The 17,313-nt window shown below is 35.6% G+C and overlaps 1 protein-coding gene across 8 annotated transcripts in view; it reads left to right on the forward strand.

Moving 5' to 3' along the window:
• Positions 1-17,313, forward strand: part of INPP4B (inositol polyphosphate-4-phosphatase type II B) — an 817,532-nt gene that overhangs the window by 651,749 nt on the left and 148,470 nt on the right. For all 8 annotated transcript variants that reach the window (XM_050791144.1, XM_050791150.1, XM_050791147.1 and 5 more), the window contains one exon: positions 3,355-3,463. In XM_050791144.1, the coding sequence (XP_050647101.1) occupies positions 3,355-3,463 (109 nt within the window). The remainder of the gene's footprint in view (positions 1-3,354; positions 3,464-17,313) is intronic.

Below are 17,313 nucleotides of genomic sequence, written 5' to 3' on the forward strand. Positions count from 1 at the left end.
ACAATGATGAGGGAAGGAGAGGAATTGAACATGATCTTGAGGACTCTACTCTTGGAGGCTTAAAGGAATGTGTTTTCTGTATTTGTCACAGGGAACCAGGAAGGAAGAGCCAGTTAGGGTCAAGAGTTAGAACACGTTAAGCTGAATAGGTTTTGAAACTCAGACTTGCCCATAAAGCTGTTAGGAATTGGATTATTTTGTTTGGAAGAGGTCAGAACTAGTCAAGAGATTTCATAGTCCTTGGTAAAAATATGGTGTGAAAACCTTAAAAGGGATGAGTTCATAAATAGAAAATAGAATTAAAAGAAAACATCAGAACTTTACAGAACAGCTTGTTCATAACTTTAGGAGTTGTATTATAGATGGTTCTATAGAAACACAAACTCCTTCATTTAGATTTAACAATAAACAATCAGTTCTTTGTTATGAGAGGAGGAGACCATTCAAACACCACGCTGCTTCTTTTCCTGCTATTTCAAAATGTCTTGGTTTCTTCATAGATGTCTAGAATTCTCATGAGCAGGGAGGTGGATGAATAGAGACTGTTTCTGTTCCCAGAGAGTCGCTTTGGAGGATGCTGAAATTACGGATGAATTGAAGACACAGATTCACCGTAAAGCTGAAACAGCTTAAGTGTCAGGGCCTGCCACTTGCATAGGCCTCTTACAAGACACTACAAGGAATTATAAACATGCTTGTGGGCAAATGTTTTTGCAAATTTGGCAAAAGTTAGTTATTTAAACTTTCATTAATTCAGAGTTCTGTCTCTATTCAGATTTCCCCTCCCTTTTCCTTCCCTTCTTATTGGGTAGTTGTGGAAAGGCTACTGGCAATGTTTTGGGGGAAGTTGAAGTAAGAATACATTTAGTTTAGGTTTAGTGGAATATATGTCTACATTTTTTGTAAAACAGCTTTATTGAAGTAAAATTGACCTACAAAAACCTGCATATATTTTTACAACTTGATGAATTTGGACATAGGCATACCCCCATGAAGCTGTCACCACAATTAAGGTAACAGACAAACCCATCAAGTCTAAAAGGTTTTTTTGTGGCCTTTTTTTTGTTGTTGTTGTTGTTGTTGTTGTTGTTGTTTTAAGAAGACTTAACATGAGATATGCCCTCTTAATACATGTTTAAGTGAACAATACAGTGTTATTAACTATAGGCACTATGTTGTACAGCATGTCTCTGGAACTTATTTTGCATAACTAAAACTTTATGCCTATTGAATAGCAACTTTGCATTCCCCCTCTCCATTTCCTGACAGTCACCATTATATTCTCTGCTTCTATGAGGTTGACTATTTTGAATACTTCATGTAAGTGGAGTGTTTGTCCTGGAACTGGCTTATTTCATGTAGCATATTGTTCTCCAGGCTCATTCATTTTGTTGCAGATGGCAGAGTTTCCATCTTTTTTAAGGCTGAATAATATTTTTAGTCATTCTGTATATTGTTGGTATTGCTGGTCACCCGGTTTTTGGCAGAAATGCAGCATATTTTGTTGCATTGTCATGATAATTTGTCTTTTTGCATTTTAATTAACATGGGAACTCATTCCATTCAGAAGACTGAGCCCCAGCGTCATTTTTCCTTTCAGACTCAAAAGTTTATTTTTATGGGGAAATAGACAAAATTTACTATATCACCTTTAATTGGTGCGATTGTTTCTTATACAGAAAATAATAATCGTAGATAACATTTACTAAATGCTTACCACTTTTAGCTACTTTCAACTACATTTTATAAGTGAGGAAACTGAGACATAGAGAAGTTAAATAAGTGGCAGATCTGGAATCCAAAGCCAGCACTCAGGTTCCCATCGGTAACTTAAACCACCAGGGAACCCTTACTCTCTGTCACTGAGTTCGAAGCCAGAAGTCCCTGAGTGTAAAATCCTTGGGGTTTTAGACAAAGCAGTTAACTTCTAATGATCCTCAGGCTTCTTATCAGGTAAATGGACAAAGCAGTTAGCTTGTAATGGTCCTCAGGATTCTTATCAGATAAATGAAGGTGGACTAGAATATAATGTTGGTAACTTTGGGGTGATCTCATGACCCTTTGAGAAAGCTGTGATCCCTTTCCATGACATAGAACAGACGTAATTATGTAATTAACAAACATTCTTGGACACCTTGAAACCAGTGTCTTAGCCCTAGGTTAAAATCCCCTGAACTAGAAAAAATTTAAATTTCTTACAAATCTAATATTCTGCTATCTTAAGAAGAGCTGACTTCTAGTTTATTAGTGACTTTTTAAACAGGACACAGTTAACTATTAAGTGATTTTCATGATACGCCTTATTGATGGGTTGGTTTGTGTTGTATTCTTTCTTATGATCTTGCATTTTCTGAATGCTGCTGACATCTTTCGCTTGAAGACTTTTTTTATTGAAAGAAAATTTTTAGATGCATCTGGATTGAACTGCTCTGAAGAAGTTATGGTGTTTACCTGAAGCTAATAAAATAATTTATGTTTTCCTAGTAAATAAGATCTGAAGAACAACCAAAGTGTCAATAGCAAAATCAATTTGACAAGGATCTACTATGAAATTAGGTTTCTCAAATAAAATGTAGTTTAACAAGAGACCATTCACTCTGTCTTCCTTCTTATGGGGATACTTTGCATTAGAATGTAAAACTGATGGCATGTTTTGAAGTCGTAAACTTAGTATGTATCAAACTTCATGGCTTTCAAGATCAAAGGATTAAGTTTCAATTTAAAAGTATGGATTTTTTTGTTATAAAAACAAAGTGTCTTACTAGAAAACAGAACAAGAAACATTTTATGTATTCTTTCTATGTCACCTACAGAAATTGCAAAAGCATCCATTTGAAGTTGTGTAAGATTTAGTATACACAATCAGGAAAGTACTCTGTATAGATTTTTAAAAATGCACTAGCACTCTTCTGCCCTTGAGTCAAAATGCCTAATATTTTGTTTTTTTTCTATGTAAAATTTGGTTGAAAGATTGTTCATTATTGTTGAATTTCAACATGATTGCAAATTAAATGATGCAAAACTCAATAAAGTAAAATACACAAAAGAGCAATTAACATGTTATCTCAGTAAGTATGTAGAATAATGAGAGAACACACTGTTCTACACTGTAGCATAGAATTAAGATGTAGTCATAAATCAGGAAAATATTATAGCTTGTTTAGGTGCACAGGTGGCTTTTAGAAAGATTGATTAGTTCCTCTTTCCCCCTTGAGATGTGAGTTCATAGTTATTCCTGCAAAATTAAACAGAGTAATTCCTCATACTTCCTACAGTAGGTATGCTTCAATGCAAACAGCATGGCAGAGATAAATGTTTGCAAAGTGTTCATCTCCTTGTCTATTTCTATTCCAGATGCTCTCTACGATGTCATCACTGTGGGAGCCCCAGCTGCCCATTTTCAGGGATTTAAGAATGGTGGTCTTCGGAAACTACTCCATAGATTTGAAACAGAAAGAAGAAAGTAAGTAAAGACAGGAGGAATCACAGATTCCATTAATAACATCTCCCCTTTGGGGAAGTCTATATACAAGGTTAGAATAAAGAAGATTGGTCCATTACAATGTATAGTTCTTGACATCTTAACCTATTTAGTAACATAGAGTTGTTAAATATCTCAAAACTACCAGAGAAGAAATTAGATTAAACAAATTGCCTAAGTGTCTTGCTTACTGAGTGGCATTGTGATGACAGAAAATTTTCAGGAAGTCATATGACTAAGGGGTGATATTCTAGTGTCAACTATTGCTTGCTCAAAGGAAGTGTTCAGAGATTTAGCTAGAAATATAGTCTAACTTAACTGTGGAGCCAAAGATACTGAATAGAGAATATGGCTCCTAATTTATGGTTTTTACCCTACTAGTAATTTCCATGCTGACCTCAGGCTCATTTAATTGTGCCACTTGAAAGAGACACAACAATACAGAATTCTATGTTCTGTTCCTTAGGGAAAAGGCATGAGTATTAACACTATTATTTGTAATTTTATTATACTATTTCCCCAGTTTTTGTTTTTAGATGCTTTTAAATATTGCCGTATCAAGCTTTTGCAGCAGTAGTTTATAGTTCTGCCCCATGTCTCATCTGTTGAGCTTATCCTATAATATTCTCTGTCTATGACCACGCTCATGTAAAACATAAAGCGCATTATCCAGGTATGAAGAATAACTACTTTCCTTTTCAAATAGTTACTTGTCTTAAGTTAAGAATCTCAATTTTTTTGGTTTTAGATTCCAAGGGTATGTGTGCAGGGTTCCCCCCCCCCCCCCAACAGTAAATTGCATGTCACAGGGATTTGGTGTACAGGTTATTTTGCCACCCAGGTAATAAGCATAGTATCTAATAGGTAGTTTTTCAATCCTCACCTTCCTCCACCCTCCACCCTTAAGTAGGTCCTGGTGTCTGTTGAAGAATCCAAATTTTGAAAGTTAGGGAAAAATACTCATTCTTCAGTCACAGTTGATTTAGTAATAGTATTAGAAAATCGGTTTGAGTGCCAAAACCAGAAAATTTTTTAAAGTTTTATCACGTTTGTCAAATATAAAATTTGTTTTTTGGTGCCCAGATGTTTAGGAAGAAAGCATTTAAAGGAGGTGAGAGTAGAATAATTGACTTACTATCATATAAATATATAAACTACCAATACACATATGTTTTTCTTTTTTCATTTTATGGAATTGACTTTGGTACAATATTAACTCTGTTATGGTTCTTACTATGATTTTTCTAGTTTTTTGTTCATTTTTGTTTGTTTGCTTTTGGTGGGTAAAGGTTTATAGTTTTATAAAATTATATTGCATGGGTAGATTAGAGTAACCATCACTATTATAAACATCATATAGAACTGTTTCATCACCACAAAGAAACTCCCTCAGGTTACCCATTAATACTCACACCCTTCTCACAAATATTATTGCAGTTGGGAGTGGAAGTCAAAGTTTCAACCATGGGCTCTCCAGGGGAGAGGCGGCTCCTGTTTACTTTATGGGAGTTGGAAGTTAATTCACACCACAGGCTCCATGGGGGAAGGGATGCCATGCCTACTGAAGTGGAGGTATGGGTGGAAGACAGGGTTTTGCCCATGGAATCGAGTGGGGATGGAGGGTGTTTCTCACTGATTCCCTACTGTACCATTCTTCTAGTGGAGAAGGGACATGACATTTTTGTGGTATTCACTTCCAGAACAGGTTGGTATGGCTGGGCCACCCTGTTCCAGGTTCTTTGGCTTTTCCTGGGTGCTATTTTTTGTTGGTTCTTTGCTGCATTGAGAAATTCTGTGGCACCCAGTTTGGGACATTATAGGAGGCAAAAAATATCCCATGGAACTCACTGTCATATCATTCCTTAAGTCCCGAGGTCCCTAACTAATATACCTTTTTAGTCTACCTTTTGGAGTCTTTTGATAGGTGACGTATATGTTTTATCTAGAATGTTTCATTGTGATTGACAGGGGAAATAAAATAGATTGCATTTACTCCATCTTGTCTGGAACTATGTCTCAGCCTTGAGAGTTGAGAGTTGACTTAATCTATTTTTTTTTCCTCAATTAAATTTTAAAGTGTATAACTCAATTAGAAGACTCAAAACTGCCCACAGGGCAGTCAGAATCCAGCTGAGCATATAAAGCATCAGTATGTGAAATATGGAACCTAACCCTATAATTTTATAAAATATACTTCTGTCAAAGACAACTGTTGAGTTCTATGGTTAGATTCTAACTAATATTTCTTAAGGTTTAAATATTTGCATAAATATTTGAATCCTTCACTTTTCTTCACTTTTTACTGGGCTGTTACATATCAACACACACACACACACACAAACACACACACACACACACACAGATCTTCGGTTACTTTTAAGATAAAAGTAGAATTGTGTTCAGTGCTTACAAACACTGATTGCTTTAAATGTTTTATTTGTGTTTCATTGCTTTATTGATAAAATACAATAAAGATTTTAAAAGAAATAAAAAAGAACTTTGTGGATCTTAAAAGAATTCTCCATAGGGCAGTGGTTTGGGACAAATACTGCTTGCTGAGGCAATATACTGTTGAGCATGACTATCAGCCTACCTGTTAAATTAAGAGCTAACTTGAGCCGAGATTTAATGATTACAGAGTTATCGCACCATGCAATACATTTTCTGCAGGCTTTTTCAGCAACAAATATTGCATTTCTCTGTCAACAGCAATGTATAGAAGAATGACTATATGAAATGAGTAATTTGGACTTTAGGTTAAAGTAGACAATGATATTTTGCAGGACATGAAATCACAAGTGAGGAAATTTTTCTTTGCCTCGTCTTTCATTTGATATTGCCCCCAACCAAAAACAAACAAACAAACAAACAAACAAACAAAAAAACAAAAAAAACCCTATAGCCAACTCTTTTAGGCCAGCTTTTTTGGGAAAAACCACAGTCATTGTACTATTTCACCTTCATTTATTTTTTTTTCTCATCTAAGCCAATAAAATATTGTCATCTGAGAAAAGATATAATTTATGTTTATGTCCGTTGATGATCTCTTTTGTGATTAATACAATGGCCACAAAATGAAAAGGGTTTTAGCATAAGAACATCGCTTATAGTATTTGTATAAAGCAATTCAGGTCATACAACCATATTTATTAAAAGTTATGAGATAATTAGGGAGATTGAACTTTTAAAGCACAGTATCTGAGTACCTTACTCTTGTGCTTAGAAACTTTGAGGAGTCCATGCTTATCCATTGGGCATTCAAAGCACCCATGATTTTCTCACCAATGTCTACCCTCATCACCCACTTCTATTGTTGTTTCTAAAACGCTGTATAAACTATTTCCTAGATGGGCTTCATGTATTTCTACCTTTTCCTTTTTCCTTGTTCTGTTTCCTTTTACAAGAAATTATTCTGTTCTCCTCATTTTCTACTATTTTTCATTTCTTTCTGTGAAAGCCATTTACATAATCCTACTCAAAATTCTACACATGGTCCATGTGAAAATTTCACCCCTGTAATTAGGCTTTCCTGATTTTTCAAGTTGATTTTGCTCTCCTCCCTAATATTTTATTTTTACTTCTCTTGTAGCCTTACTAGGCCAAAGTAATGTATTAAGGTTTTTCTTGTGTGATGTTTCTGTAATACATTATGCTTTCCTTGAATAAGAGATGGAGTGCCTTGTGTATATAAGTATTATGTAGATCAAATACACGGGCATTGGAATTCACATATAAATCAGATATAGTTGCTGACTTAAAAGTGCTAAAAACTAGAATTGGAGAAAAAGTTTCACAAATAATCATAATGCAATAAGATTAATAATATAGAGAGCAGGGGTTACCAACCTTGGCTGCACACTGGAATCACCTTTGGAGCTTTAAAACCTTTTGTTTATAACAGGATATCACCCCAGAAAAATTAAGTCAAAGCCTTTGGTAGTTGGGCCCGGGGATTGATACATTTTAAAAGCTTCCCAGGTGAGCCTAATGTGTAGCCAGGGTTGAGAACTACTGATATAGCTATGAACGAATAGTGCTATCTGAAGACAGATAAAAGGTTTGGAGAATAAAACCAGAAATACTACACAAATGAGTTGAACTTGAAAAACTATATAGAACTTCAATTGGTATATATCAAGAGGAAAGGAAATCTAAGTAAAAGAATATTTATTGAGATATAAAGTATTACAACTCACTTACTGGAAATTTTTGTTTGGAGAATCCTAAACTCATTAGAGAGTTGCAAAATGGAACCGAATGTGAGGGTAAAGCTATAAGAATTTTGATCTTGGACAATCTGGGCTTGAGTAACGTTCAGACACACACAATTGAACATATCATAGAGGATTTCATACTGAAAACTTGATATCTTTCTAAGATAACCAAAATTCTAATTACACATTTTTTAATAGACCCAAATCAGGATGTTTGTGACTTATGTATTCTCTTGTAACATCAAACACCTACTTGTACCTAGTGTCAGTTGATTTACTTCAACACCATGTGAAAGTTTGTGGATTTCTCCCTCAAAATATGAATCAAGTGTTTACTCTTAGCATTGTTTAACAGAAAGGAAAATTTATTCCTACAGCATATATTTTGCTTTCTTTAAACTTTTTTTTTTTTTTGAGATGGAGTGTTACTCTATCACCTAGGCTGAGTGCATTAGTGCCATCTCCATTCACTGCAACCTCCACCTCTTGGGTTTAAGTGATTCTCCTACGTCAGCCTCCCAAGTAGCTGGGATTACAGATGCACACCACTATGCCCAACTAATTTTTATATTTGTTTGCAGAGATAGGGTTTCAACATCTTGCTCAATCTGGTCTTGAACTCCTGGGCTCAAGGGATCTGCACGCCTTGGCCTTGCAAAGTTTTGGGATTACAGGCATGAGCCACCACACTCAGATTTTTTTTTTTCCCTTCCCTTCCCTTCCCTTCCCATCCCATTGCATCCCATCCCAGAGTTTTGCTCTTGTTGCCCAGGCAGGATTACAATGGCAAGATCTCGGCTCACTGCAACCTCTGCCTCTTGGGTTCAAGAGATTCTCCTGTCCCTGGCCTCCCAAGTAGCTGGGACTACAGGCACACACCACCATACCCTGGCTAATTTTGTATTTCTAGTAGAGACAGGGTTTCACAGTGTTGGCCAGGCTGGTCTAGAACTCCTGACCTCAGGCAATCCACCTGCCTCGATGTCAGGAACATCAGATTCAGATGGAACTTTCACTAAGTAGGATCATGACCTAAAAGCCTAACTCTTTCATTAACACAAAAAAGTAATTAAAACCAAGACTCTTCGTTAAAATGAAAAAAAAAGAAAGGAAAAAAAAAAAAAAAAAAAAGCCCATGAAGGACATGTTAGCTTCTTCTTGAGAATTTTAATTTGTTACTATCTATGTATTCATTTGGAACTACAGAACTAATGCCCTGCAAGTGGTCCTAATTTAAATGCCTGTCTTGAGTGATTACCCTAGTTACACAGCCACCTTCCCTGAATATGCTCCAGATGCTCTTAATGAATATTTGCTTCCCCCAGATTTCAATCAGAAAAGAGAAAAAAATCACTTCAAAAAGTATTGAGAAAAATAAACTAAAATCTTACTGATAAGAATGTGGCAGGCTCTACTTGATCTTGCAACAACTACAGCCTGTGCTGGAATTTGGGACTTTTTTTTTTTTTTTTTTTTTTTTCCTGAGATGAAGTCTCACTCTGTCACCCAGGCTGGAGTGCAGGGGTGCAATCTCAGCTCACTGAAACCTCTGCTTCCCGGGTTCAAGCAATTCTTCTGCCTCAACCTCCTGAGTAACTGGGACTACAGGCGTATGCTACCATGCCTGGCTAATTTTTTTTTTTTTTTTTTTGTATTTTTAGTAGAGATGAGGTTTTACCATATTGGCCAGGATGGTCTGGAACTCCTGACCTCGTGATCCACCCTCCTTGGCCTCCCAAAGTGCTGGGATTACTGGTGGGAGTCACTGCGCCCAGTCTGGGGACCTTTTTTAAAGAAAAGTAAAGCAAGGTCTTAGTCTATTCCTGCTGCTAACAAAATATCTTAACTAGGTAATTTATAAACAACTGAAACTTATGGCCCTGAGATCTAGAGACTAGGAAGTCCAAAATCAAGGCACCAGCAGATTGAGTGTCTGATAAGAGCCCATTCCTCATAGATGGCACCTTCTAGCTGTACCCTCACCTGGTAGAAGGGCAAGGCAGCTCTCAGGGACCTCCCATTACAAGTACAGATTCCTCATGACCTCATCACCTCTCAAAGGCTCCACTTGCTAATATTATCACCTTCATGACTAGGTTTCAACATATGAATGTTGGGGAATACAAACATTCAGACCACAGCAAACAACAACATAAAGAGTTAAAGCAGCCATATCTCCTATAAGATCAATGGTTACACAGTCACAGGGCAAAAACTCTGGGACTGAAAAGTTTTCTTACTACTGTAAAGAGGAATAAAGGTAGATATTTTCTTACTCTCTATTATAAATAGGAGGATTTTTACATAAAAAGGGGAAAATCATATCAGGGAAATAAGCTGTCCCTAACCTATAACATAGTAGGCATCCAATAAACCAGGAATGGGAGAACTGGATGCAAAACCTTATACTGTTACCTTTGAAATGTGTTTTTCTGATAGAACTATTAACCACTACTTAATTTGGGAGATGCAAAACATAAAATCAGATTTCTATGCCTTCTCCAGTAACAAATGAGCAGACTAATCAGTAGTTACAAAAATATTTGTTTTAATCACCTTCACTTTCATTCTTAAGAATAAAAATGTTTATTTCTTTTTATGAAAGAGAGTGATTTGAAGCATTCGGTGAAAGCAATGTGATCGTATTATTTGATTGGGGATGATAATTCTTTTTTTCCCTACTTTGATTTTTTTTCTATTTGATCCCTAGGTTCCATTTAGACCTTTGACTTGTCAGTCATTGACAGCACAATTTAGAGTCTGAGATCTTAACTATGCTTTGTATTTTGTATGAACTCATAAGTCATACCATATATATTTTAAGTAGAAATACTTTGATCCTTTAATGATATATATTTTAATAAATAATTTCACTGATAACTTTCCAGTTTTGTAAAGAAATATGCTTACTGGAAAACAGAAAAATCAAAAGAAAGTGATTAAAAGCATACTTGTAATATTCCTCCTTAACAACAATTACTGGTAGCATACTGGGTGCTCTCATCCAGTCTTTTTTAACACATATAATTTACATCGTTATTTTTTTCTATTAAAAATTCAAAACTGCAAAACTGTTTAAAATGACTAATTTTTAAGTTATATACATAGTATAGGCCAGGGGTGATGGCTCATGCCTGTAATCCCAGGACTTTGGGAGGCCGAGGCCAGTGGTTTGCTAGAGCTCAGGAGTTTGAGACCAGCCTGAGCAACATGACAAAACTCTTGTCTCTACAAAAAAGTGCAAAAATTAGTCAGACTTGGTAGTATGTGCCTTCAGTCCCAGCTGCTTGGGAGGCTAAAGTGGAAGGATCACTTGAGCCTGCAAGGTGGAGGTTGAAGTGAGCCGAGATCATCCCACTGAACTCCAGCCTCTGGGTGACGGAGAGAGGCCCTGTCTCAAACAAAACAAAACAAAACAAAACAAAAGTGTGTGTGTGGGTATATATATGGTATGCAAATGTATATATATTTTTATGGATAGATACATATATACACACACACAGACACACACATACACATAATATGAATATAATACTCTTCATTTATAAAACAACTTAAATCGTTGTGTTTCTTTGGAAGTCATGCCCAATACTCCAAATTTAAAAAGATCAGCCTCATAGGCTATAGCTAAAATTTAGCTAAAATTTATCTCCCTTTCACTTTTGAATATACTTTATTTTTTTCTTTTCAGTAAGAACATTTTCTGTCACAAAATTTTCTTTTAAAAATTATGGTAAAATTACATGGGCACTCTGGAAATAAGAATAATTTAAATAAAAGCCCCTGTCAGTTCCTTTTTTTCTTTTGGACTGTGTTCAGTAGCTGACAATATATCATTTTGAAGGAAACGGTAATTAAAGCTTTTCTTTTGATTATAATTTGATTCCTTGGGAGTACATTTTTTTTTTTCCTTCTGTGAGTTAGTTCCTTGTTGGCTACTCTCAGCTCTTAACTCTGTTCATATTTTGGCAAATACGGGATAGATCAGCCAAAACTGTCCACCAGGTTTCTCTTCATGTGGACTTCCCTATATACAACTCCTTGTATATAACACCAAATCTTCATAGAGGGAGAGTAAAGTGCTTTTAATTAAGTAGTCATGCTGAGGCTTGAACATACTGTATGAAGTAAATAATGAGGCCTGCAAAGCTTTGAACTAAATGTGGTACAATGAATGGAAGGACTTTTGCTCAATTTCACATGATCCTGACTGAATTTGTAATAAGTGAATTTGTAATGCAGTTTTTCCTTCTCTTTTATTTTCATTGTAGCTGTATACAAAATCAAAATTTGTTTATAGCCCACAAATTCAAGGAATAAAGAGGCTTGTATAGTTGAAAGCCTACCTGTTCCAGTCCTTTTTTTTTTTTTTTTAAACAAACCAATCTGAGCAGTTTAATATATTTTGCAGCAAGATTTCTTCTTGGAATGTCAAATTACTTAAGTTTTAGCAGTGATTCTCTTAGTCCACAAACTCAAATCTTGAGAATATGATGTTCTTGAATTTTCTGTAACTCTGTTTAATTTTTCTGTCCCCCATTCTGGGACAAGCAGAAACTTTCATCTCAGACAATTCATAGACTCTACTCCCAGTGTGGATTTGAATTCTGATTCTCACATACTGTCTTTGTGACATTAGATTACCACACCTTTCTGTACCTGAGTTTCCTCATCTGTAAAGTGGAAATAATATTGCTTACCCCAGAGGGTTGTTCTTAAAATTTGATGAGTTTATATATACTAAGCATTTATAACTGTGCCTGGCACATGATGAGGTCTTAATCGATATTAGCTATTATTTATGTAAATATATGTAAGGGATACATTTCCACAAAAATGCTTAGGCAGTTTCTTAATTTAGTGCATGGAAATCTTATTCTTTCTGTAAGCTGAGTAGAATTTTATTGATTTGATTTAACATAATTATCTAACCAATACACTATTGATGGTCATTTAGATTGTTCCTAAGTTTTTGGTTAGAACCACCTGCACTTGCAAGGTATATCCTTATTCATATATCTTTGCAAATTTCTGAGTGTTTCTTCTAGATAAATTCCTACACTTAATATAACTACACTTAGTTAAGAGGACTTCTTTCTTAACTAAGAAACTAAGGCTTCTTAGTTAAGAAATATGAATTTGGATATTATTCATGTGTGAAGTAGAGGTATGGCTAATGAGGTGTATAAATACATATAAATATATACATATATGTATTTATATTTATATTTATGTTTATAAGCATCTAGCAGGTAGCTCCACTTTACTCATATCTCCCATACACCTCAAGATTGAGATATTGAATCATTTTGCATCCCTTTGGCTCTCAAACTTGCTTCTTTTGGGTGTTATGTTTCTTAATAAAAAGGTATGATCATCTACCCCACTGTTCAATGTAGTACCTGAAAATCCTTGACAACTTTTTCTCCCTTGCTTTCTCTTAAAATTAATTTACCTTCTTATATATCTGGAAGTTATTCATTTTAATAATAAAATATGGGCTAAGAATCCTAGCCCATAGAACCACTGTCTTTTAAATATTCTATTATCAAACCTCTTAATTACTGTCCTTTCTTCCAGACTGGCTCTCACCCAATCATTTATCCTTATCTTGGTTGGAATTATATTTCTTAAAGGCAAATATTTATTCTTGTGATTTCATAATTTTAAACATTTTTTAGCTGCCTCTTGCTTGCAGGAGAAAATCTAAGTTGCAACAATATATACATGTGATCTTGCCCTGGTTTCTTCTCCAGCTTCATCTTGTACCACGACACCATCATCTTTCCCTCCCCACTGCCCTCCATAGTGAATCAGAGAGAACTTTCTCACCACCACAGATCTTAGCTTAAAATCATTTCTGCCTGGAAGCTTCTTCTGACTCCTTGTCTAAGCCAAGTCTGCTTTAAGCCTCCAGTGTACAAAATCCCTCTAGACTATATGTGCTCTGAGAATATAAAATGTGTCTGTCCAGTTTACCACAGTCAGTATCCCCAGGGACTAACTTGATAAGTGTTTGATGAATGGACCTATATATGGGGGAATGAATGAATAACATCAAAGGGTTGCCTGCCATAAGAGCAAAGGGAAGAACCAATGACTATGCCTGAAGAAGAGATCAGTGTGACGGAATTAGGTAGTGGACATAGAGACTTTTTTTGGAATTAGGAAAAAGAAACAAACAAAGAGGCACTTGTGGGAAATGTCTTATAGGTTTTGATAACAAAACCTATACATATATTTGGCAGGTATAACATCAGTGTTTCCTTGTACCTCACTAGCAAGGGAAAATATGCTTTTATGTCTTCTGAAAGAAGGGAGACAATTTATAAGAAAAAAGGCTAACTTAAAAACCTGACTCAATATCAGTAATACAGTAGTGACTTTAACACTTCCAAGTTGTGGCATTCTTCCAATAACCTGTCCAAAAGCTTGTGAGGCAAAGAATGATCTGATGTTTAGGCAGGAGGCACTGTGTATAGTGTGACAGTTCAGAATTTTAAAAAGTTAAATATTTATTTTAAAGAAAATGACTTCAATTGTAAATGACAAAATGTATTTGCTAAACTATCCCTACATTTTTAATAATATGAAATTTGGTGAAGAGGGCAATCTGAAAATGACAAAATACATAACCAGTCTTATTGTAGGATTTCAGAAAGCCACTGAACCTCTCACTCTTGGATTTCCTTGTCTTAGCTATGGCTGTGGCTACATGTGTGTACCTGGAGATATGTCAGAAAAAAATAATCAAGAAGATTAGGGTTTAAAAGCAAAAATGTTAAGTCTAATATGAAAATTACAGGAAAAAATACATTTTTTTCTGTTTACTTTTAAAACTAAATATATAAAGATAATATGATTTGAGGATTTATTTTCTGTAAATCAGAAGTTACCTTTCTCCTTTGCTGTAAACTGAAACAACATTTTAAACCATGACACACTATGTTATCTCCGCAGTATTCACTAAATCCAAGGAGGAACTTTTGAACTTGTTAAAAGCCAAGTGGTTTCCAGAATAGTTTTAAAGCTGTCTGTTGTTCTAGATATTTGACAGTCATCATTGCAAAGGCAGCATACAGCAGAAAAGAAACTTATCTACAAATAAATTGCCAGGCATCTACAAATGCAATATACTATATTTTTCAGAGGTTTGAAAGTTAACTGTAGAACATCTCTTTTTTTTTCTACAAGATAATAAACTTTTAAAAATGTACATATGGAATTTATGTCATGGAAAAATCAAACAATTGGCTGTGTTACATGAGATAAATATTGTTATTGGAAAATCGTTATTAGAGAAGACTGCCTGAATTATTTCAATGTCCTCTTCCTTGTGATGAGGCTTACATTAATAATTGATTATTGTGGTAACCCCATCAGAGAAGGAAGATGGATTGGCTTATAGTGTCAGCAGAGATGGAGAGGAGATAAATTACAGAGGTATTTAGGGGCAACTGGGGGTTGTGTGTGTGTGTTAGAAGTGGAGGTAAGAACCTAGAGGTATCAAGGAAGACTCTCACATACATCTGGGGAATGATAGTGCCGTTCACTGCACCTTGCCTTATAAACTCCAGCAACACAGAGCAGCTGCTAGAGTGTAGTTGAATGTGAAAGGATGTTAGGCTGGGCAGGGAGCAGGGACCAAATCTTAAACAATTATTTGCTATGTCAGCTCCTGGCAGTTCACCCTGTAGGCTACGGATACTGCAATTGGTAGGTTTTCAGCTGAAGATTGGCATGATCATAGTATTAGGAGTGACAGTGTAGAGAGAACAGAAGAATTGCAAACAATTAGACTATTATAATAGTGGCATGAGGGAAAACAGGTACCTGGGGAGTTGAAGATTTTAAGGAAGTATCTAACAGAATTTAAATCCAGTTAGATGACGGCTTGAGGGAGACTGGGCAGGATTGAAGCACTCTTAGGTTTCTGGTTTCTATAACTGGGTAAATGCCAAGACAGCTGAGAAAGGGGATACAGGAAATAAGCCATTCATTTCCATTGCTTAATTAATAAGGTCAGTTGTTTATATTCCATTAAAGAGACATTTTGAGAAATAAGAAAATAATCTTGTTGAGTCTCTGCTTTTTTTCACATTAAGAATTTTTTTTTTTTTTTTTTTTTTTTTTTTGAGACGGAGTCTCTGTCTGTTGCCCAGGCTGGAGTGCAGTGGCCTGATCTCGGCTCACTGCAAGCTTTGCCTCCCAGGTTCATGCCATTCTCCTGCCTCAGCCTCCCGAGTAGCTGAGACTACAGGCGCCCGCCACCACGCCCGGCTAATTTTTTGTAATTTTTGTAGACATGTGGTTTCACCGTGTTAACCAGGATGGTCTCAATCTCCTGACCTCATGATCCGCCCACCTCAACCTCCCAAAGTGCTGGGATTACTGGCGTGAGTCACCATGCCCAGCCAATAATATTTTAAATCATAGAACTTATGGAGGATCCCAGAAAGCATGAATTCTCCTACTTATTTTATTGATGAAAATACCAACAACCAAAGATTCAGTCACCAGTGCAGCTAATAACAGAACCAAACCTAGAAAATTAGACTTCTGTCCTTACTCGCAAGTTCTTCTTCCATACTCATTTACCCTCAAGCAGTCAAAAGATGATCAACACAAGCATCCTCTTCATAAATGTGCAATGTTAACTTAGGAAGGGATTTTGCTATCCACCAGAGAGAAATAAAATGTAGTTGGTCTACTCAATTCCTTATGGGTCTTTAAGAGAATATAATGTTTAAAATAAATTATTTGTGCTATTAAAAATCATGTGAATTGATGTGGTGATTTGCACTCAGAGTCAGTTACTATGTTAATCTGCCTAAAATTGTTCTGCCTAGTAGTCAGTAAAAATATTTTTAAAGCTCTAGCCTTACCAGTTTTCTATCTACAGCCCTTTCAGATACCCCTTAGGAATACCACTTTTTAAGGAATATGGCCACAATAAAAATAAAAGGAGTAAATTTTTCAGAGATATTCATAGATTACCATTCATAATAGTAAAATAGTGTAAGCATTTTGAATTGATGAATGAATAAGCAAACTATTCTGCATCACTAAAGCTGAATATTATGTAGTCATTTCAATTATTCTGTGGATTATGAGGTATGTAGAGCTGTATGTAAAAAATGTGCCTGAAAGGAAGTATGACATATATACAGAAGACATCAATCTAATCATATCAGTGAATGTGTTGGAAAGGTTAATACGTTTACTTAGAATGCCACAGATAAATACAGTTATATTTATTTTTGAATATTTGTTTTATCCTTTCTCCTTTTTTAGTTGTAAAATAAGAGAAATGTTTTCATAAAATCTTTTTGCAACTTCTACTTCCAGCAAATAAGGAAACTAGGTAACAAAAAGATTCTCCAATCTCGGAAAACCTAGAACAGTTGGACGCAATTGCCATCCTTTTCCTTTCCTCTCAGGAATGTAAGGAACTTTAGTGCAGAGTGGTTAGTAAGCCAGCCCTGAAACTGCAGCTGTCCTCAGGATATTCATAGACACCAAGCGTCTAGAGCCTTAGGTTGCAAGCTCTTGTGGGAAAAAGACTCAGACAAAATAGTATTTCCCTTTTTCTTCTTTCTCACTACCCACCCTGCATGT

Source organism: Macaca thibetana, chromosome 5 (assembly GCF_024542745.1).
Source record: "Macaca thibetana thibetana isolate TM-01 chromosome 5, ASM2454274v1, whole genome shotgun sequence".
NCBI classification, from domain to species: Eukaryota; Metazoa; Chordata; class Mammalia; order Primates; family Cercopithecidae; genus Macaca; species Macaca thibetana.